Raw genomic sequence first — 24,701 nt, 5'->3', positions numbered from 1 at the left:
AAATGAACTTACTGTACCTGTAAATAACTGTGCTAAGATTTGATCTTTTTCTAGTACATCCATACAAAAAAAACACCCTGAAAGAGCGCTTAGGATATTTTGTAACTCTCTCTTCTTCACTTCCTTCCATTCTGTGTTTGTCTGGCTCTCCCCTTGGGTTAGGTCTGTCTGCACAATTTAGTTGTCAAGTAAATGTTAATTGTAATGTGTGACATGTTAAACAGAAATCAACCCTCCAGGTCTCATAGCAGATCTAATAATAGTCACGTAAAAGACTTTCTTTACATGCACTTCCAAGTGAAAATGACGTTTTGGGGCAATAAAGAGCCTTTTTTACTGTTTGATCTTATGAAATATGAGATGTATCAGAGCAGCAGTTTTTTTGTGAGACACGCCAGATGACCTTAAAGTAGGGATGCGCTAAAAGTGAAGTTCTCGGCTATTATCGATGTTTTTAAAAAAACAATTTGTCCAGTAGCCGATGCCAAAACAGATGTTATTTTTTGGTTTTCTTGTTAGTTTAATCCACTTTTGTGCTAGAGAGAAACAAATAAATTCTCATTATAAAAAAATAATTGAACTATTTTAAAGTCTTTCACCCCTTCATCCCTCCTGTCTTCAGACATTTAGCAAGCCCCGAACTGATGTAGCTCAACAGATGAACATCGACTGCTGCTAGCGCTGAATGTTATCTGACAGGCTGATGACAGACAAAAAGGCCTTTTACACCCAGAATTCCTGCTTTACCGAATGAAAAATACTGCCTCTCATTCTGTGAGATCTCACACCTTTGTGAGAGTGTTAGATCCGTCTTTGTTCACATGTACTGATGTACAATAAACAGAAGTAGACTTCAGCTAAGCCCCTTCAGTATGCTGGGTGTATTCAGACTTGACAACCACTTTATTTGTATGGAATAAATGTGAAATGAGATTTTGTTTTCTTTTGAGCTCTTTTGAGGCAGGTGTTTGATTAAATTTTTCCATTAGAGAAAGTTCACACATAGACACTAGGAGAAATGGTGTAAACAACACTGTTTTGGTTTAAGGAGTCATTTCACATGCCCGATTTGGGGGAAAATCTCTTAAGTATGACACTTTTCCCATATCAGAATGGGTAAAGATGCAGCAGCAACTTTAAGAGTGGGACATGTGAGCAGTTTGTGAAGTTAAACTCCATTTTTGAAAAATACAATTGTGCTCCAAGGGTTAATGGACCGGACTTTGAGAGTTCTTAGCTGCCACATAAGCGTTTGGCACCAGAGAAGAAGTGGTGTATGCCATGCAGTATTCAGGAGTTGATGAATGGTTTATTTATTAAATGTTTCTGTCTGCTTGTTCTCTCAGAGTGGCCCACTGCCTCAGCTTTTAAATGGGTGAATCAGGCTCACGGCGATCAACTCTTGTTTCCCGCCTGCCAATCTTCCGCCGCAGCAGCAGCAAGAGGCAGGAGTCCCTTCCCTCCTCTCCATCTTCAGGCGGAGTGGGAAATGGCGTCCACACCTCCTCGCCTTCCAGCACCAACTCCAGCTCCGGCAGCACCGGGAAACGGCGGAGCCTGTTCCGCACGCCGTCTCTCAGCTTCGCAAGTAAACGGAACAGCGATCCACGTGTCCAGCCTATCAACCTCAACCTCACACCGCCGCTGACACAGAGCACCGATGCCAACGGAAATAATCAGCAGGCAATAAGCACGTCGGTGTCGACAGGGTTCAGCGATGGCGGCGGACGGCCCAAGTCACGCCACTCATTTGGATTTGGCAGCCACAAGCAAAAGAAAATCACACGCTCTCAGACTGAGGACTTTGACAAGGCTTCATCATCGTCCTCTACGACCAATCGAAATGTGTTCATCAACTGCATCAGCAGCTCGGGAACCAATGAGGGCGATGACTCCGGGATCCTCGATGACTACAGTGGCGGCAGTAACAACAACAGGCGGTCATCACGCCAGAAGAAACAGCTGCTTCCGAAGTCTTTCTCAGCTCACCAGCGCTTCTCCCGGACATCTGATCATCACAGGCCCCCTGAAGTGAAGCTGGAGCCTCCCAGCACCACCGCTACCATCACTCCAGGGGCAGGAGGGCTCACCCCAGGATCCTGGCCTGGTGAACTTGGTGCTGGTGGTGAGAGCTCACTCCAGTCCCCTATGATATCAGAGGATCGAACCACAGCGATCACTCCTTCCGAGTTCATTCCAATCACTGAAGACTCTGTATCTGAAGTAGATGCGCTGCCAGCTCCGAGCCCCGGATCGGGTTCAGCACCAGAACCAGCCTCTACACCAGGGGTAGATATGGAAGCTGCTCCACCCGATCATCCACCTGTTCCAGAAAACTTCAGCGTGGCTGTCTCTACCTCCCAGGTATCATGTTTGTTTTGTTGAAGAAGGTTTAAAATCAAATGGGGTTAACCAGTATAGACTAACAATGAGTTTAATAACACATAACAGCTTTTATGATAAAAACGCACCACATTTAAATACTAAGTAATCGGTCTGCATGTAACCAAATAGAACCAAATAAACCAAATAAAAATGTTAGGGCTTCAGGAATACAGCTGCAGTTGCCGTTAAATGCAAAAACAAGAACAAGCACAAAGGACGAGTATTTGTGACCACTGTTTGGAGTGTGTGAAATATGGAATAAAAGTTGAGCACCGGGCATAAAAAATCCTTTTATTGAAAGAGCTTAGGCATGAAAAAGAAGACTAGTGCATGTCTGAATTCTGCCCTTCGCATTTCACACCTTTACGCTCACAACTTTTCTTCCTTCAAAGCATTTATTCAGAGATATTATTCTGTTTTACTGCCAGCTGAGGGAACTTCAAAAAATGAAACCATTCACTTTCCTTTATGGCTTTAGAGTAGTAAAGACTGCATTATTTTGCTGTCTAAACATGTGCACTTTGGTGCATGAGAACACAAACATCCACCTTTTAAATGCTAGCTGAAGGGCGATCTTCTCTATGTAAACTGTTAGCTTTTTGCTTCATTATCTTGCCAGTGAGAACTGGCAACTTTGCACATACTAAATAAAATGCCTTCTCCTCAGGTTTTCTTCACTCCTGCCCAATCAAGCACTGAAAAACCCTTACTCCCAGACACCAGCACAGCCAACAACACGGACTACGAGACTGCCGTTTCCGTCTCGGAGCCTGAGACGGCCGTACCCTGCCTACCTCTGCGGGAACAGTCACTGGAGGAAAGGAAGGAGAGGGAGGAGGAAAGGAAGGAAGCGAGGAAAGAGTTGTCAGCAGAGAAGAGGGAGGACTTGGACTTAGAGAGGAAGACAGGTTACCACACAGAGACCACAAGTGAGAGCGAGGCTTGCGTCGTACGCAGTGAGGGCTGCCACTCTAACCCTGAGCAGTCAGAGAGGAGGGCAAGAACCACGCGATCTTTTCAAGAAAGAGGAAGCTTCTGCGGCTGCCACGAACCCAGACCCTCTCACTTGAGGAAACCACACACAGGTATCAAATTCAAGCAAATGCTTGCAGGTAAATAACATATTTACATGCAAAGCCAAAGCCCCGGGCATACAAATGTTTACAGCCTATGTGGTCACTGTGAGTCATAGAGCTGGGTTGATCCCTTGGTGTAAGAAACGTACACCAAGAAAAAAATGTACACACGTTACGTTTGCTGGAAACTAAGCCTTTAACTTCACACATACACTTTGTTCACTCTGACACTTTTATTGTCTTGTACTTCTTTCCACACTTTATGACTTAAACACACAGATTCACTGTACTGACTTGAACAGATAAGGCATTTCCAAAACACCAGTGTAGGGTTTGGCAATAAAAGGCTCAAAATGATATCACAACATTTTAAGGGAACTTACGATCATGATTTTGATGACAGCTTAGAAGATATAGAGAAAACTACTGAACAATATTTTATCTGTAATTGCAGCGACAGAGAGCAGCATTTATTACTGCAAACAAAATGAGGGCATTTTCTGTCCTCCTTTTCCAGCGAGTTACTGTCAGTGATGACAGACTACATAATTGAAAGTGTAAATCTGTTGCCACAAGGTGCCAGCAGAAGCAGCTTTACAGTGCAATAGTGGTGAGACAGCAAACCAAATCAGTAATTTGATTCCACTGTTTGCTCGTCCTGTCACACCGAGCCATGCTTGGGGGAGTCATTTGTTTACTATTGGTTGCACATGACCAGTTGCTCGTATCTCCACGTCGTGTGGATTCTGATGGTGTGTTTTGGCCTCAAGTGGCGAAACACATTTGGTACTAAATCATCATCATGAGAAGCTGACACATGGCTCTTGCTCTCAGATATGCCTGGGCTTGTCTTGTTTGGAATTGCTGCATTGATTGATATCATTGATATCATGATATGACACTCATTTCATGAAGCTTTCTACATGCTGTTCTTGAGCTAATCTGAAGGTCACATTAAGTTTGTAGCAACTGACTCTGTGCACTACGCACCTCAGCATTCACTGAGCCCACTCTGTGATTTTATGTCGCCTACCACTTTATATATAACTTTCACTTTGTTATAATACCACTAATAGTTGACTGTCGAATACCAGAGTTGTTGCACAGGCTGGAATTCACCGAGCTCCTGATAGCGACCCATTCTTTCACAAGGTATTGAGAAGCAGTGTGTCCGGTTAGGTGCTCTTGAACACCTGTGACTATAAAAGTTATTAAAACACCTGAATTCAGTTATTTGGGTGGGTGAATAAATACTTATGGCAGTATAGCATACATCATAGCAGGTCTTATTACCATCTTGTAGCCCTTACCTTTGACTCTTGCTGCTATCCTCTATCACAAATCACCCCTAACACTTTTCCGCCTACTCCACCCTGGCTGCACTCTTTTCTTCACCTCTGTTATGCACCATTTGTTGCTTCGGATTTGCATGAGACAGGCGAAAGTACTTAAACTCATCTGACTTCACCCCTTCTGCTCATTGAATGGTCACTGTTACACCTGTCTCCTTCTCGTTCACAGACGTGTATTCTAGCTTTCATTCCTCCTTTCCAGAGCATACCTCCACCCCACCTGTTTCTCTTCCACCTGCTACTTACTCTCAGGGGCGATCGCAGTGTCATCAAACGTTATAGTCGATAGAGAATTCTGCGCTGCTACTACAAACAAGGGCTCATCAGGCCCAATCCCTGATGTAATCCTACCCCCACCTTGAACTCATCTGTCACTCCTAACATACACCTCATCACTGTCTCACTGTCCTCAAACATGTCGTGGACCCGCGTCACATACTGATGCATGGAAACATATTGAACGTGAATCATTGTCGGATTCTAAATTGTTGTTTTTCCATGAAAAAATTTATGGCAACAGTATTATTGTATTATTGGAGATGTTCATTTGTAAGTATGATCTGAACAAATTGCTGTTAATATAGTCACTGTTATGTTTTCATCAAAAAAGATCCACATTCATCTCTGCTGAAATGAGTTTGACAGTAAACATTTATTATGAAGTTAAAGTGATGCTATGCTCCTGCTACTTCAGTGTTGTTTGGTTTTATTACTTCCCTATGCGTGATTGTACAAGTGTGAATTAGAATGCCAATAAAAATCTTGAGAGTTCATTATCAAGCCTATCAAAGAGATTCTCCCAGGAAGCTGATAAGTGGAGGTGCTGTAAATTGGCATAATCGAGATTTAAAATGATATTATTCTCATGTCTCTCAGCTTGTTCCCACTTGATGATTGCAGACTACAAGATGATTTGTATTGACATACGGAGCATAATGCCTTTGCATTGTTTGCTTCCAAATTGTTTGCTAATTCAAAGTTGGGAGTGAGAATGTTTCCAGACAATAAACAAATTAGGGCTGGAAATCGGCAACATGAATTTCAAATCAGATTTGAAACTCGTGTGGCTGTCAGTCCTTCTTGCAGCAGCTCAGGCAGTTAATCTGGAAAAATCCTTTCAGTATATTAAATTAGTGGCAGCTGTGGACTGACTGAAGCAGTAAGTGTCACATTGAAAGTGTTTTTCTTAAATAAAGCAGATTTGTTAATGTTATTCTTAATTCACCTCCAGCTGCTGCAACACAATGTACACTTTCTTCTTGCCAGACTTTCTCTGATAACAACAAAAAATGCCTACAAAACGGCTCAAGAGAGGTGAAGAAGAAAGGGTTGAGCGGGTGGAGACGACTATTGGGGTGATTTGTGACAGAAGAAAGCTGCAAGAGTGAAAAGAAAGGTTTACAAGGTGGTACTGAGACCTACTATGATGTATGGTTTGGCACTTACAACAAAGACAAGAAGTCGAGTTGAAGATGCTAAGATTTTTGTTAGGACTGACTGGAATGGAAAAGAACTGAGGAACAGCTGAGGTTGAGTGGTTTAGAGACAACGTTAGAGAGGCAAGGATTAGACAGTTGGGACATGTGCAGAGGAAGTATAGTGGATATACTGGACACAGGATGTTGAATATGGAGCTCCCAGGCAGAAGGACAAGAGAAAGACCACAGAAGCGACAGAAGAGGATGTTAGAGATCGAGTGAGATGAAAGCAGACAATCTGCTGTGGCGAGCCCTAAAGGCACCAGGCGATAGAAGAAGAAAATTTGAATCATTCAAACATGAAGTCCAGGGCTTCACTGGGAGGACTGTCTAAACTGTTTGATGAGGAATCAGAGGTCAGTTGCATACCGGCAGTACAGGCACTTTTGGCTGCTCCCTTATTTTCTTCGCCACAGCAGATGGATCCACTCGTTTGATTTGGTTCACACAATTTTATGCCAGATGCCATTTCTGATGCACTCTCTTTTATCCGGGCTTAGTACTGGCATTATGTCGCCTTCTGACTGGATTTGTGTTTCCTCACGGTCTCGAACTGAGGATCTTTCACTTGTGAGACAAATGTGTTAACCACCGTAGCGCTAAATTGTTGTTTTGTTACCTTCACAGTTGAAACTGAAGAGACTGATAAGAAACTTGATGATCCACCAAGGTTTAGTCATGTTCAAAACATCAACGCCATTCACGTTTCCTGTATAAAATGTGGGCATTGATACACTTTGATGATGCTCCCAATTTGCCTTTTTTTTCTTCTGTTAGAAACTCTAGAAGGACTGTAACCTTGATTATTGCAACTGTTCAAGGCATGCTGTTGCGCAGTCAAAACATGGCTTGATTGAAGGACTGTCTGCAAGCGAACACGTAACATGGTATTAATGGCCTATTTTAGCAACACACAGACACACACAGCATGTTGCAATCCCTCCTGAAGGACAATAGCTGAATATTGATTTACACTTTGAGTTTCTGGCTTCCAGGCAGTGAGAACTACTGACAGACTATCACTGAGACAAATAAGCTCATCTGTTGACTCTACAAAAAAGGAATTTTTTGTGCAAACATTTGAACAGTCTACAATAAGAGTCCCAATGTGTTGTAACTCCATGTGTAGTTACAGATGCAATCATGGCACTTCTTCAGTGTTCTCATGTCTGCTTAGTTCTTGCATGAAGACTACCGACTTACATACCTGTTGTTTGCGCGTGTAAAGGTTCAGGTAACAGTGTGCAAGTGTAGCAAGAAATAAGGAAGATAAAATGGCTCATACAAAGTCTTGTTTTTGTGTGTCTGTGTGTCTCCTCTTGCTTACTGACAGGATGTGGTATTGTCGCTCTGTTTTCACTTCAATCTTCTAGGAGATCAAAATAGAGCAATTATAACAATCATTCATTTATCTATCTGAGGAGTATTTCCCCTGAAATTTCCCATTCATTGTCTACTTTTATTGTTACACAGCAATCTTGGTGTTGGAACTCAGACAAAACCTGATTATTAAAAAGCAATAAATAGCATTTGACCAAAAGCAATATTGCTGAAAAGCTTCGTAGATGGAAGATTGCATGTCGTTTAAAATGCTGAATATATAAAAACATTGTGATTTAGTTTCATGAAACAAAAGTGCTTTTCTAACAGGAAATATGGATGACTGCATTAGGAATACAATAAAACATGATTACATCTATGCTTGTGGAATCACTGTTATAACAATTTCACCTGAATTCATTATTTCTCTCCATCTGTCTGACTGTGTAATTCTCTTTGTTTCATTCTTTCCTCCAGCCTCACTGTGCAGCAGTGCCAGCCCCTACCACGAGGTGATGCGGATGGAAAGACGTCTGCGCTCCTCGTCCGAGGGGGCTGGTGGTCCTCGTATCCATGGAAACCACAGAGAAGCCCCCGGCATGGAGGGATGTGGTCTGCTCAAACACAGAAACAACTCCTCATCGTCTAAACTCGGGAGCCTGGTAGGTCTTAAGCTTTCTGTGTTTGTTTGCCTGTGTGTTTATTCGACAGCAGTGCCCTTTGATGATTATGTCATCAGTAGTTGTTTGTGCACATTTGCGGTAAACAATTTTTTATTTATATATATATTTTACTTCAGCTAGTCATATATTTTTGTGAGGTTATAATACATAATAAAGCACAAAAGTGTAAAGAAAAAAAGTTAAAAATATATTAATTTGTGTGTGTGTGTGTGTTTCTGTATATTTAAAGCAATTTTGTGCTTTATTATTTGTGTGGTATTGTGTTGCTTTATATCATGCATATATACTCATTTGTGTTGAAGTGCCTACGGGCGTTTTGCCTTTTTGGTCAGTGATGGAGGCACTTTATGAAATGCACGCATCTCAGATGAGATATTGGCCACACCACTCTGTTGGCCCTGCTTCAAAGAAATTCTCCTCAGAAACATAGCTAACATGATGAGGGACAATTGATTTTATTGTGATAAATGCTGTAACAACCAATTGTGGAAACAGTGTTACAGGTATTTAAGGTGTTTTTATGCCTACGGTTTGTTTACTCTGGTATGGAGTTTGTGATTTTGTTTCTTTTCACACAGAGAAAATTCAAGCAAATCCAAAAGCATCACTACAAATCACGTGAACTAAATAAATACAGAAGGAGATAAAAAATGTAGTCCTTTGACCAAATTGTCAATAAGGCAACATACCAAGTGAGCTACTTGTTAATTTTGCAAGTAGTTGCTATAGTTTGTGTAGTTTGTGCATGTCTATGATCCTCTGCTGCATCCCAGAATGTGCCACATAGCTGGCTACAGGAAGGCGTTTTCCAAAAACAAACCCCACTGGAGTTTATCTGGAACTGGACTCATACCACCTTCTCCAAAGCATCTTGTTTTGATCCACACCGGAGTGCAATTACCACATTAACATCTGTACAAACAAACTACACTAAGGGTGGAGTATACTGGTGCTGAATAAAAGTTGTGCAGTTCTAAATGTAAAACGTTCACGCTGGCTAAAGGACCCTTAAAGAGGATACTTGTGGAAATGCTGCTGGGTTTGGTCACTTTCACTAACAACATCAAGTCATTATTAAAGTAGTGCTACGACTCTCTGACCTTACTTTTTGCCACTGCTGTGCAAACACAGCTGGTGTAAACACTGTGCTGCCTGTTCATACTGGCACGCCTATACTCAGTGTACATGAAGGGTTATTTGAAATGCATTTACAGGCTTATTAGTATAGAAAGAGATTTTAAAAAAATTAAACCTTGTCTGGATGAAGATGGTTTGCTATTTAAAATCATGTTTTAAATGATTACATTTAATTTCAACAATACACACAAAGATAACGAAGGGAAAAATACCCTCTTTAGTTGATTACTTGATTGTCATTTGAAGTATAAAATTGTGTCTCTTTTGAAAGGGAATAAAAAGAGAAGATGTAATTGGCCTCAATCATAGCCGACCACTAATGCAATACCATTTAATATGTAATGTAATAAAGGATCTGGCCTAATCTCACTCAGTGCTCATGCCTCTGGCTATGCAAACACTAAATGTTCCAGCATGCCCTCAGCAATGCAGACATAGCTCTGTTTACTTTCTCAGCTTTGACTCAGAAAAAAAAGTTGTAAATTGTTGGTGTGATGGTATGTTGGTGGTGAGTATGTGTCCTGATAATCTCAGGAAGTAACATTTTGAAATGAGACGCTGTTGAATCGACTGTAAATGAGATGGTGAATGCAGAAGTATACACTGTAGAGGTGGAACAGTTTATTGAGGGTCACCACGTCTTGATTCTTTTTAGCGGTACTTAACAAACAGATTAGGGAAAAGTGGTTCATCAACTCACAGATTATTACTAAGGGATGTACATGCTCAGCAAGGCTGGTTGTGTCATTTAAATGATGTTCAATTGGTACCCAAATGGGGCCCAAAGTCTGACAATAAAATTTCCCCCCAACTCTTGATACTAGGCAGGATGGATCCATGATTTCATGCCTCAGTTTCTTGCTCTTAAACTGACAGGAAGTGGCACCCGGAGTGGCCTTCTGCTGTTGTACATTCAGAGATGCTCTTCTGCATACCTGGGTTGTAACGAGTGTTTGTGTGAGTTGCTGTTGCTTTCTTTATCAGCTAGAAGCAGTCTAGCTGATAAGAAGCCAGACATCCTCTGACTTCTGCAATCAACAAGGCATTTTCACTCAGAGAACTGCATGTTCATTGGTTAGTTTCTCTTTTTTGGACCATTCTTTGTAAACACTGTAAATGGCTGTATGGGAAATTGCCAGTAGATCAGCAGTTTCACCGTGCTGATTTGAATATGGCAGGGTTACTGCACTCTAATTCTTGGTCGGTGCATGTCAGGTGTAGATGATGGTCTTGCAGCGTATTGCCAAATCCCTCATTGCTATGGTATTGTATCATACTATGAGGAATTGTGTGATTCCAACCCCTAATACGTCTCTTATATCTTACTCATTGCATCTGTCTCTGGACATGATGCACACTTCAGTAAAGATGAAGGAATGTCTTCTTTCCCTTTTCTTTGTATATAAAGGGCCCGTCAGGGGCCTGAGTCATGAAGGAAAGGTACGAGCCTGGGAGTGTGTATTAAATTATGCATCACCACTGTTACCGTCATATAAATTTGTGGAGTAGCTGTTAGGTATATACCTAAGTGTGAGCTTTCTCATTAAATACAGAACTAAACTTAGTGAGGGCATGACTGGGATACAAATGGTTTGCTTATTGTTTATACGTATACTGTTTGGATGATTATGGTGGTTACAGAGCCTGTGGGATACAGTGATTATGCGACGCAAAACAGAGAACGGCTGAAGAATACAATACAAAAAGCTAAAGATTTAGTTTGCAGTGACAAATGACTAATTTGTTAAATTTGCAAAGATAAACTGTGACGCGCCGCTGTGGACTGAAGCAAGCCGATGTTTGCTTGAGCCGTTTGGCGATTTCATTCCAGTATTTATTGTTTTTTGATATCCCTCTGAGAAGCTGTGAGATATTTATTTTGTCACCATATTCGGTGTTGTTTGCTCATGAGTCTCTCAATGACAGCTGTGATAATACTGTGACAGTCTGACAATGATTACACTCAAAAGTGGCTGAAAAAAACATTCTTGGGGAATTGTCTCTTATCTCAGAGAATAAACAACTTTGAACATGGATTTTAGTTTGTAGTTTGATGGATATGTATATGGCAGAATTCACTTTACATTGACTGCTTTACTTATGTATATCAACTATCGACGGTCTCTTGATTGCTAGTCAGTGTTGTAATACAGAGTGGCTCTTGTTTTCATATTTCTCAGTCTGATTGTTGCCTTGTGCAGGCTAGATAGCATAAATGGCACTTGTATTAATCATACACAGATAAGGATTCACTTCCTCTCCAAGACAGAATTTGTAATAACCACAAGCAGACGGTTTGGTTTGGGAATGAAAAACAGAGAGGATGTTCACACATACTGGTGTTATATGCTCTCTTGGCCCCAAGACAGCACATAAAAGCAGTACCAATTATGATATACTTGAAAGTTCAAATCAAATGATTTTCTCTGAGGCTAATGCACAATGGTTATACTGCAGAGCCCTGACAGTAATGGTTTATGGGGGAAAAATCTTGCAACTTATACGCACCAATGACTAGATGAGCCAAAATGCTGCAAAATAAACACGAATTTAAGGTGGTTTTGAAGTATGCAGTTGTCACATTTAGTGTGTAGATTGTCGTGCAGAGGACCCGAGCACAGAACACTGCAGGCAGAGCACTAAAGGAAATGTAAAACTTTATTGTTGATTATCAGAGTCCTAAACTACAAAACTGTGGACCGTAATTCAAGAAAGTACCAGGAAACACCTGAGTAAGGGAAGGACAGCTCACACGGAGAGTCACTCAACAGGACAAAGTCATAAACTTAGAAAAACAAGGCAACTACACTCATGAAAATTAACAAGCTCAAAAGAGAAATTGAAATTCAACAACGAAACATTATAACAGTAATTCATCTTAACGGGCATCCAGACTCCATAAACACTAAACAGTAACCAGAATAACCAGGAAGTCGTGCTCAAGATACTGGAAATATAATAGAAAAACCAGGAGACTATAAAGAGCAGCGCTCAAGCAATACAAAACAACTGGCAATCACTGAGAACGTGATCCAAAACACAGAATCCTAACAGAGAAAATGAATACCAAGAAAACCACGAGATGACAACAGGAATCAAAAACATCTGTAACATCACAACAAATCAAAACAAGAATCGACTGTTTAACAAAACTCAGACTTGAATATATTCACTCAGATAAGATAGACAAGTACCTGAGATCAAGGCAGCAGTAAATTATCGCATCATTATTATTATTATTATAAGTAAGGTTATTGTTGTTAATTAATTAGGTTTTATTTAACTGGTTGTCAGCACTTGAGAGGCTTTGGTGCGCATATTTTATTGAGACTGTTCTAATGTGTTGTTCAGTTATTGTAGTAGTAACAAAAAAAAAAACAGTAAAAAAAATGTGGTAAAACTTAACATTTAGAATTATTAAAAATTACGTTGAAACAAGCAAATCTAGTCAGCTGAATAAAAGCAAGAATTAATAATGAAATTAAAAGAAAAAGTAGCAAATTGCAATAACTTGTACGTCTGACAGCTAGCTCATGAAAATTCAAATATATTCTTTATTATTTATTGCAAGTTGAGAATGAGTAGTCTGTAATAATAATAATAATAATAATAATAATAATGATAATAATAATAATAATGATAAAAGCTATTTATATGGAAACAAACTGATCCTTGAATTAGTGCTCCATGGCAATTTCCCCCCGTACACGTTGCAGACCATGAAGATTTGATACTGTAAATAAATATGTCTTCACTTGTTTCACTGTAAAGAGGATCTGAAAGCTGGTCTGATCGACACTTTTTCTCTGAGAAAGCCTCGTGTCAGAGTTGAAGTTGTTTTTTGTGTTGTTAAATTTCCCTGTGAGTTCCTGCTCTGACTTGTCAAAATGCTTGCAAACTTTCAGCTGGCCTTCCAAGATGACCTGAAATAAATGTTAACCTGCAATATGTGATATCTTCTTAATCTTCTCGGAAAGATTTCATGCTACCGAAGTTAGAAATGTAGCTCTGTCAGTCTTAACCACGCGTTCGGAGCGAGTTTCTTACAGCGTCAGCGGTGCAAATATCTGGATTTGTTTCTCTTATCGAATCGCCCGTTGAATATGAAAACGTTTTACTCGGGTTTGCTTCGGTCTTGGACGACTGGTGTTTCTGTATTGAGTGATGGCTGTTAGAAAATGTCAAATGTCAGGTGTTAAGTTGTGAAACAAGGTTTTTTTCCCCTCAAGTAGGTGTTATTCAACGAAAGTTTCACTGGACGTTCAATCCTTCATGCCCTCAGGCGCACTGTAAACACAACTCGTCGACTCGGACAGAGAGGAAGTCATATTTTACTCCATAAATATCTGCAGCCATAATACCTGGCTGCAAAGCCAAATTGCTCTGCTGCGATACTAATGCATTCACCACCTTAAAGAAGTGAATAAATGTAATTTTCATAGACTGTATATGTGGTATTTTTTACAGAGTGCGAATGGAAACCGCTGGCTTTTTATGGACAGAGAGAATCTCTTGCTTCCTCTTGTCCCTGTTTTGGATGTCATTCTGCTTGGCATTTAAGAGATGGAGCCATTTTTTGATGAGAGCAGAATCTGATATTATCTCTATTAACTCAAGGATTATACTCATTCAACTCACATTAGCGATGTAAAAAAGGTGACATCTCAGGCTTGTAAAATCGTATTAACCCATTTCTGTGGTTGGAGGGGCACATTAAAATGGGTAATTTTGTTTCAAATGAAGTCTGTGTGCAGTAGCATCACACAGTATGGCTCTTCATTTCTTTTCCCAATACCTTTTAGCTATTAGCTTTAATGCCTGAAATGAGGGCTTACGTGTTCAGGCGCATTACACTGAAATGCGTTCGGAGCTTTTTCTGATGTTTACCGCACCGCCATCCAGAGGGGGAAAGGAAAGGATATAATTTTGAATGTTCATAAACACATAACTGCTGCTTTGGAGAACATAAAGTCAACTGATTTGAAATTCAGAGGTGTGTTTAATGGTCAGGGATGCCACTGAGCATTGAGGTTCAGATGGGAGGAGATTGATACAGAGTCGCTCGGAGGCAGTTTATGTCCAAACAACAGTGATGAGGGGTGAACAGAGATTGTTATTGGATTTTCTGATTCATTTTAATCTGTAGATGTTGTGCCAGACTGGTACTTGGTAGTTTGTGAATGCTGGTATTTCACTCTGGTTTTGGTTTGTAACTTTTTAGTGCACACAAGTTCAGGGAAGATATTTCTACCAGTACAACCAGGACAGGAATGCTACCCACTTACATGTTGATGCAGAACTGCACTGACATGCAGGTTGTGATTTTCATTTGACTCAACAGAGACCTGCTGATGATAAAAACATGTTCCCAGGGACGTTAACATATATGAGTTTATGTAGAAGTGTCTCATAAATATTACATTAGCTGATAAATAAAGCCTATAAGTACACTTCCTGTTAGGCAGGAATATGCAGTGTTTTAATACATGTATTTGCCACACTATACTTCTGTGTGTTTTTTACAGTGAATTTACCCATTTGTAACCATTGGATGGCAGTATTGACTTTTAAAATCCAGCTGAACGTAAAGGAAACACATCTTACTGCGTCATTATAACCTCATAATGCCAAGAACGTGGAAGCTTCTGCTGAAAGATTACAAGTGAATATCTGCTGTTAAGTGATGAAGCATGACTCACTGCGCTGCTGTGGCTATAGCTCATTTAAGAGACGAAGGATTAGGAAAATCTTATCAGTTATTTTCTGAAATTTAAAGAGTTTGTAAGAAATTTTAAAACCGTAACGTCAGTGAAGATAATGTTGATATTTCAAGGCCACCCAAGGTGGAGGGAGGTTTTCTTGTTGGATTATTATTGTTGACGTTTGGACAACACTGGTTTTTACATAAGAGAATTAATTTAAACTCAGTAATCAGAAGGGACTGGCTCATTTTTTGTCATGGGGAATAAATTCCTGTAGATTTCTAGTTGTTTTTTCCCCTTGTTTATTCATCAGCAATTTTTAGCCTGTGAAGCATGGTAAAAGCTGACAGTGGCTGCACCAAACTACAGCCTCATTGAGCACTTTCTCGCTTAAACTAAACCCTTTATTAATCGTCCCTACATAACAAGAAGAGCAATTTGTTCTCAATAGTTTGGATGTAATGATGAAGAACTAAATATCTTATTAAATGCAAGCAGAATGGGGGAAGAAATACAGTGCACTATTAAAAAGAACTGCATTATTATCATTACTAATATTTATAAAGTTTAATTTCTTCAGCTAAGTGATTCTTCTTCTGATTGTTCTGACCCACCAGGATTACTTTGATGAGAATCGTTTCATAATTTTTTATAAAGTTGTCACATAGTAATTAGTATTGTGCGTTCCAGCGTTTGTTTTCAGAACCTTTTTGATTAATGACTACCTCACTGAAATTGTATTAAAACGATCTATCATAAGAACATCAGGCAAAAAATTCTCTTTTATTTTTGTTCATTTGACAAGAGCAGGAAAAAAACCACCAGCGTGTATTATGTTATTGTGAGGATAATAATTAGTCGTTGCTTTATCGCTCACCTTTTCGGAGTTTATTTCAGGTTTGTGTTTTTGCTCTTTCTCATCAGGATGTTCTGAACAACCTGGGTTCGTCGGAGCTGGATGAAGACGACCTCATGTTAGATCTGGATCTCTCCGATGATCAGCGACATCGACATGGTAACGTTTTTTCTGCTGTTTCTGCCATAATAAACATTTGCATATTTCGCGGTGACATTGTAAGAAATCGGTGAGAGAATTCTGCAACCAGTAAAGATGGCGATTTTTTATCTTTTTAACCAGTTCTTAGCAGATTTCACTGATGATTCTGTACATGCAAAGTTCACTTAGATAATACTTCAAAATAGCTTTTCAACATGCCTCCTATGCAGCGGGACTTGTTTCTAGAAGAACTCTGTGTAGGGGAGTTAATGGACTCCATGTGACTGGATGATGAACAATTGCATCATAAGTTAAAACCCTGAGATATCTTTTGGAATTAAACAAGTTCTTTTACTCTTTATGATTCATGATTTGCACTCCCATTTACTACAATGACAAAAGACTTCATTGCGACTTTTACACTTTGGTAATCCATCAAGTCTGGGGGGCCAGATTGGACCCTCTTTGAGGACAGTTCTGACCCCCCAGGCTCATGTTTGTAGGTTACATTACTCATGTCCTTTATATCTGTATCTCTTTTAATTAAAGGGAATATCTCCTCTCTCACCTTCCTCTCTGGTGTCACAGTCTCTCCCCTGTCTGGATTTGCTTCAATCTTTGCCTCTCTTTTTCCTTTATTAGTACACTTCTCCCTCATCACCTTAACGCATGACACCAGTGTTCTCCCTGCTTCTTTCAACACGTGCTGGGACTTTGATGCGGCCGCCTCATTTACACCAATTCATCTCCTTTGTTGTTCTGGCATTTCCATCACACTTCTCCTGACATGCATCACAGTTGAAAAGTGTCTGTCGGAGGAAAATTGTTGCTCGTGCCCTGCCACGGTGGAGCGTAGGAGTGCCAAACACCCTGAACCCCAGCTTCGTCTCATACAACACATAAGAATAGTATTGCGCTGAAAAAGTGCAGTGTAACCACCAAACATACAAATCTGTTAAGAAAAACTCTGTGTGTGCTCATGTATTGGCTTTTATTGCATCCATGTCTTAAAAATGGGATTTTTGCCATTTTGCGCAGACATAACTGAGCAAAATCGAAAGCTCTTGCAGTTACTGTCTGTACTGATTATATTTCTGATCTGTGCTTGCAAAGGTTTCGTTCGTATTAATATGCATCAAACCAGACAGATATACACAGTTGATGTGTGGTAGAGTGCAACACACGAAGAAAATGACTCCACGAGGTAAACACAAGCTTGTGATCATACTCCATTTCTGTGCTTCATGTTGCTCAGACACAGGGACTACAACAATGCAGCGACGGGGTGCGTTTACGTCAGCTCGACTAGCTTTGTCTCTTATCAACAGATCTATCGGTGAAATTATATGTTAATGTGAGGTTGGATTCATCTATTTCTAGGCCATATTTAAGTCCCAGATGGGCTCCTAGAATATTGCAGTTGCAATCAAATAAAGTAAAATGCTCAGCAGCACTGAGAAGTAAAGAATACAATGGAAGCTTCAGCGCTAATAAACAGAATTTCCTATGCTTATGGGGTTTGAAGAGCATTGGGAGGCTGGGTGGTTCACTCACACAGCCAGTCAAAACACACACACACACACTGAAAAGATCTCTACAGGCACTGGCTGATGCAGAGCTAAGGGAGGCACCATCATTAATATACACACTAGCACACAAGCGTGCATGCTTAGTCATTAGACCTAATGGTTTGCAGACTGTAGCATGAAATTAAAGGTTTGATGAATTGTTCTCATAAAGTCAAGGGACTAAGACTCTGTGCTGGCATTAGAAGAGTAAGGTTCTTCCACAAACTCAAATTACAGGAACTCATTTAAACACACCGTAACAGACATTCACGCAGAATACACAATACAGACATGCACAGATCCATGCACAGGTTCATATAAGGATGTATGCAGACACACAGACGTACACAATTTGATGCACACCCTTCTCACAATCCCTTACGCCCACGCACTCATCGGCACTCCTCATTTTGACCTCTCTCGGGTGGCTTGTTGAAGCCTTTATTAAAAAGCAAGCAGTTTCACAGCAATTTATGGCCCACAGGGCTCTGCGTTCTCATTCCTATGGTGACTCATGCCCTGTGGAATCACACAGGGACAGTGTGAGAGACAGAGACCTTTGCAAAGACATAAAGAAATACCAAATCTTGGCTTTATATCCAACTTTTATTTCACTGTCTATTATATTGGCCTGTTAAATGTGCCATTGAATATTTAGGCATAATTGTAAAGAAACACAAAAAACAACAACTGATGGTATGATGATCACAACGGATCACTACTGAATTTTAATAACCTCTTTGATCCAAGTTTTATAGCTCTAATTCATCTCAAAAGAAGATTTAAACAGAGAGCTGTGAATTCTTCTTAGGCTAACATATGTTGTCAGTCAGATTGTCACCTGGGGTTAGAGAAAACTTGAATTCATTACATGTCTATTTGGTTGTGTGCACAGTGTCCAGAGAAGACTCCAGCCAGTCTCTAGCTTCCTGTCTGAACCTGCTGCCCTCACCTATGGACCCATCTGGAGATCGCGTTTTGGGAAAAGAAAATATTCAGAGGTAATAAATCCGTGTGTTTTTATTGTAGTGCTTTTCTGTGCTTTGTGATATACATAGGTTTATAGGGACTATCTTAAAAATTCTTAAGTCCATTTAGTGTAATTTTATAAAGAGCAGAGTTGTTTGGCTTCTTAAAAAAAGGGAAAACAGCAGCTAGTTTTTAAAACACATGGGCCACTTTATTAGGTATACCCATTCTTTTACTCGTTAACAGAAATATCTAATTAGTTGATCACATGGCAGCAACTCAATATACTTAAGCATGTAGGCATCCAGACCTGTTGGAAGTTCAAAAACAGCATCAGAATGGGGAAGAAAGGTGACTTTGAATGTGACATGGTTGTTGGGCTGGTCTGAGTATTTCAACAACATAGATTTTACCATATCTGAGATTTACAGAAAATGGTCCAACAAAGACAAAATATCCAATGAATGGGAGTTTTCTGGGTGAAAATGACTTGCTGATGCCAGAGGAGAAAGGCCAGACTGCTTCAAGTTGATAGCAAGTCAACAGAAAGTTAAACAATCACGTGTGTCAACCAAAGTGTGCAGAAGAGCATCTCTGAGTGCACAGCCCTGAAGCACATGGGCTGCAGTGGCCGAAGAGCAGTCAGCTAAGAACAGGAAGCTGAGGCTACATTGTACACACGCTCAACAAAATTGGACAATAGAAGATCCAACAAGTGTTGCCTGGTCTAAAGAGTCTGGATGCTAGGTTCAGAATTTGGTGTAAACTACATGAAAACATGAATCCATCCTGCTCACTATCAGCGATTTAGGCTGATGGTGATGATGTAATGATGTTGGAGCCCCGTTGTACCACTTGAGCACCATTTAAACTCCATAGCTTTCCTTGCTGACCACGTCCCTTTATGACCACAGTCTAGCTATCTTCTGATGGGTACTTTAAGTAACATAACAGGCCATGTCACAAAGATTACATCATTTCAAACTCTTGTTCCTTTAACAATGGATTCATCAGGCTCAAACGGCCTCCACAGTCAACTCATTTCAAATAATGGACCAAAATATCTGAGGAGTGTTTCTATTACCTTGTTGAATCTGTGCCATGAAGAATTAAGGCAGTTCTGAAGGCAAAAGGGTCTCCAACAAAGGGATAGCAAGGTGTAACCAATGAAGTGGCCAGTGAGTGTATTATTACCCTGAACAATGCACGCTGAAGTAAGGTGAGGACACTTTTGAAATAAAAAATCATACCACAATGTTGCTGTTTTGCAACGACCTGTAAGTGCAGTACACAAAAGTAAAAATATGCCCAAATCATCAGTGAGTGAGTAAAGTTGTTGGAGGTGAACTTGCACACAGTTTTTTAAAGGTATTTGGAAGGTAGGGTGTTCCCAGCACCTTAGAGAACTTGTCAAAATTCTCTTTCTCACTTTCTTCTGTCTGTTAATGAAATCCCGGTCTCACTTGGATGTTTTTTAAACCAGGACTATATCGGACTGGGATAATAGAACCAGAATCACATAAAAAATGTCGCCATGCACATTGTGTGTGTGTGGGTGTGTTTTTTCATTTTACCTTATAAAATCCATATTAGAAGAGAGCAAGAAAGGTAGGCGGTTATTGTCTATTCTGGGACTTGCTGATGTTGAATGTTCTGTGTATGCAAACATGTTTTATATCTTTTCCTCGCTTAGAGATGAGACAGCAAGAAGGAATATAAATAAATTAATTCAGATTGAATAAATATGCAAGCTGTCCTCCTCTCCTCTCCTCTGTCCCTTTGTAGCCAGCGACTGAAACAAAACACTTAAGAGTTTCTGTTTACACATGTGCTCCACTGCCAAGGACAGTTCAAAATCAGATTAGATTTGCCCACTTGTTGCTTCTTTTTGCCCAGAACCAGGACTGGTCTTACTGGACGCACACAAACCTGCATGCAAAGCCATTTGTCTGCATAAAGATACACAAGCACAAACACAAACAGTGCAGCTTTTCAGATGGGGCTTATTTGGGTTTTATGGAGCCAACTGTGTAATAAAGGAGTTGTAGCACCATTGGCAAGGTAAAGATGATTATTGCTTTACCTTTCAGTATTGCTTTCTACACTCACTAGTTGAATTTATCTTAGCTGGAACCCACAGAGTAATTGTATCTGTCTAAATGTGTTTTTCCTTGAATAAACTAGCTCTGGTCTTCAGAGGTGGAGACAGTGCAGATCAACTTGTGTGAGTGGTTTTAAAGTAGAGGTTGACAGATTTATACTATGCCATTGAGTCACTGGACTTAACCGGGGCCTCTTTTTGTCAGAAGGTTTTTTTTTTTTTATCACGCTTCTCTTTGAAAGTTCCACTGAATAGAGAGACATTCTGTGTCTAGACAGTGTCAGTGAATCATGCAAGTCGGGAGTCAACCTTTTCAAATCATCCAAGGTTTTTGTCAGACTGTTCATTGGTTGTTTCATTTATAGTGAAGTCTCACTTATCATTGAAAAGCAGTGGAGGAGCTTTCATATCAGACGCACACATAGAGACACGCTCAAAAATATTTACATTATTGCCTTCTGTGTACAAGGTCATGGCAAAAATAACATTCTGCTGAAACCTTCTTTGGCTCGATTGAGCTTGTCTGAACTGAGCCATCGATGTTTAGCCTGGAAATGTCATAACTTGAGGAACTGGTTCGATCCCTCATGATTAAAACAGTGACATGACTTGGTGTTTTGACAGGATCCCTTTAGCAGAGAAAGCAGATGAATGAACCAAAACATGAATGGATGAATACGCTGGTGCTTTTAGCTAAAAATGTAAGGTCTCAGTCACACAAGCCTAGAGATCAATCCGTGAACCCTGGGTAACTAACAGTTGTAAGGGAAAAATGTGTTTCACCAGACTGGTTGCCAATTTAGTTGACACAATGCATGGAAGATGCCAACTTATCAGCAGACATTCACCATTCAATCTCCACGCCGTAGTGAAACTTTAAAATGGTAAATGGCCTGTATTTGTATAGCGCTTAACACGTTCAGTCATCCACCCATTCACACACGTGATGGTAAGCTACATTGCAGCCCCCGCATTGTGTCCGAGGATGCTGGACACTGGCGCCACCGGGCCCTCTGACCACCACCACCAGTAGGCAACGGGTGAAGTGTCTTGCCCAAGGACGCAACAACCGAGACTGTCCAAGCCGGGGCTCGAACCGGCAACCTTCCAATTACAAGACGAACTGCCAAGCCACGATCGCACATTGCCATTTCTAAAGGTTCAGCTTTGAAGGTGAATATTCTCAGTTTTCTGTTTGTGTTGCACTCTTTACAGCAGGGGTAGGCAACTCCAGGCCTCTAGTGCAGGTGTCCTGCAGGTTTTAGATGTATCCTTGATCCAACACAGGCCAGAGGTTGTTTGGTTTCCCCAATGTATAAATCCTGGCAATCCTCCTGGCACTTAACAGCGTACACTATGTTACTCTGTTTGTGTCGGGGGACCCGATCCTTGGGGTGGACCAATTTTTGGCGCAGCATGTTTTGGAGTTTAAAAGCCACAGAGACCCGGTGTTTCGAAAAAATGCGTCTCAACTGTTCCGATACTCCTGACACATATGGGATCACTACAGGTTTTCGCTTGGGCAGCGGTTGTCCTTCTCTCCTGGTTCGGCTGGAGCTTTCTTTAGGTGCCTCTCCAGCTATCAACAAAAGTCCAGCTGGGATAACCACATTTACTCAGGGCCTTCTTGATGTGATGTTCTTCTGCCTCCCTGGCCGCTGTGTCAGTGGGGATGGTGTTCGCTCTGTGTTGTAGCGTCCTGATGACACCCAGTTTGTGCTCCAGTGGATGATGAGAGTCAAACCTTAGATACTGATCCGTATGTGTAGGTTTACGGTATACGTCAGCTTTTAGATGTCCCCCATTATGATGGAAATCTCACAGTCTAAGAAGGAGAATTTGCATAATTATGATTAAGGAACTGACCTCACAGCCCATTGTTCCTTCAGTGGGCTGGTTTCAGTAATTATGCAAATGAACTGTTTATAAGATTGGGGAAACCTGCAGTCAGCTGAGACTGAAGAAGTCACTTGGATGAGTGACGAAACGTTTCTCCCAGAAAACGCTACGTCCAGATGAACAGAATCAACTTTTGGAGATTTATTTTCCTGGATAATTGAGAATGCATCAAGACGTTTAGTCAGGGTAAATTCATTCACCTACACGGATTAGCTAAACGAACAAACGAAAACAAGTTTCCCCGACAGCCAAGTGCTCATCTTAGCTAGTTAGGTCACAGGACCTAGCTAAGGACGGAAGTTACGGTTTAGCTTACAAACACGTTTAACTTACCGAAAAAGTGCAGCGGGGCCTCAGGTCCTTCTGTCGGGTAGTCCAGTTTACTGAAGAACACCTCAGGCTGTCACTTTGAAATAGTTGGTAATGTAAACGCCTCTCAGCATCTGCCATTCCCGAACAGACACGTGCAGGTTTGTCCGTGACCGCAGCCGCGTCGTCAGTGTTTTCTCCAGTCATTGGTCAGCATTATAATATATGCAAATACATGCGGGTTGGAATCCCCGCCCCCCCAGCGCGCCCCCGGACGCCAAAACAGTGCCAGCAGAGTGAAACTGAAAAATGGTTTGAAACCGAAAAATGGATTGAAACCGAAAAGTGGATTGAAACCGAAAGAAAATGGATTGAAACTGGAAAAAAAAATTGTAAACGAAAACAAAACAATTACAGTTTCAATTAATTGTTTTTCACTATCAATTTTTTTTCGGTTTCAATACAAGATTTTTCAGTACATTTATTTCAGTTACAATATTTTTTTTCAGTTTCAATATTTTTTTCAGTTTCGTTTCAAGGTGGCATCATTCTGATTCCATACACCTCAGGCTGTCAGGTTAAAACAGTCGATCGTGTTTTCGTAGCGTAAACACTGGCCCTCCTCTCAGAGCCTACGCTCTATCTGCTATTCCAGAACAGAGATACGCAAGTTTCTCCGTGACTGCAGCTGTCAGTCAAAGCTCTTATGATGACGTTACATCCCAATTTAACATCGCCGTGGTAGGAATTAGAATCAAACTTATGGGAAAGGAGACCGCTTGGACATAAATCAGCGTGGTGAGAACTATTGATAACAAAAGAAAGAATCTTTGGAAAAAATTTATCTGAGGAGAATTAATTTATTTTAGCCTGACCCCCGTCCCATCTGCTAACATGGAGGAGGCGGGGTTTATGACCTATACTGCAGTCAGACACCAGGGGGCGATAGAGATGTTTTGGCTTCATTTTTGGGGAGCTGTCGCGTCGTCCATGGCAAACATGGCAAACATGTATCTGAATCATGTGATTAAAGCACACATTACTTACAGCTTTGGTTCCCTTGCAACACTGATGAACACTCTGCTTCTTTTAATCCCATCTTAGTGCTCTTAAAATGTTTAGATTTCTGTCGTTTCCGAACATTTTTGTGTTTCCAGAAACAATTTCTGTTTATGTAGTCAACTTCTGTTGCTTTGTGTGTTTTTGGAGCATTTGTCTATTTGCTGGAATTTCCTTAAGTTGCAGTCCGTTTGACCTTTATTTGATTTATTTATTTAGGACAGTGCATGTTAATGAACATAAATGTAAAAAAAAAAAATTACATGAATGTAAACATACCAGATTATAGCCAAGGGCTAATTTCCATCTGTTGTCCTTAAGCATAAAAAATAGACATAATAATTTATAAAAATTCATCATTTATTCATAATAAAAACTCCATCACCAAACTTACACATACACACCATTCTGTTCCCAAATAAAACATTAAAACTATACAACTCATACATGATCACACACTTGATTTGTCCATAACCAGTTTTTAACCTTTGCCTTAAACAAATTGAATGTAGAGCTTTCTCTAATGGGTTGAGGAAGACTGTTCCACAGATGGCCACCCTTGACAGAGAGGACGTTCTGCCCAAATGCTGTCTGTCTGTGGGGTATAAACAAGTCTCCTCGGATTGTAGCTCGAGTGGTCCTGTCTGAGCTTTCTTTATGCCTATG

At 40.5% G+C, this 24,701-nt stretch overlaps 1 protein-coding gene across 4 annotated transcripts in view; it reads left to right on the top strand.

Moving 5' to 3' along the window:
• ccser1 (coiled-coil serine-rich protein 1) overlaps window positions 1-24,701 on the top strand; it is a 126,947-nt gene that overhangs the window by 3,925 nt on the left and 98,321 nt on the right. For all 4 annotated transcript variants that reach the window (XM_085181251.1, XM_085181249.1, XM_085181252.1 and 1 more), the window contains exons 2-6: window positions 1,347-2,364; window positions 3,053-3,470; window positions 8,089-8,273; window positions 16,058-16,148; window positions 18,594-18,699. In XM_085181251.1, the coding sequence (XP_085037377.1) occupies window positions 1,372-2,364; window positions 3,053-3,470; window positions 8,089-8,273; window positions 16,058-16,148; window positions 18,594-18,699 (1,793 nt within the window). In that variant the 5' untranslated portion in view covers window positions 1,347-1,371. The remainder of the gene's footprint in view (window positions 1-1,346; window positions 2,365-3,052; window positions 3,471-8,088; window positions 8,274-16,057; window positions 16,149-18,593; window positions 18,700-24,701) is intronic.

Source organism: Neolamprologus multifasciatus, chromosome 12 (assembly GCF_963576455.1).
Source record: "Neolamprologus multifasciatus chromosome 12, fNeoMul1.2, whole genome shotgun sequence".
NCBI lineage: Eukaryota > Metazoa > Chordata > Actinopteri > Cichliformes > Cichlidae > Neolamprologus > Neolamprologus multifasciatus.
This window is presented reverse-complemented; position numbering and strand designations above follow the sequence as displayed.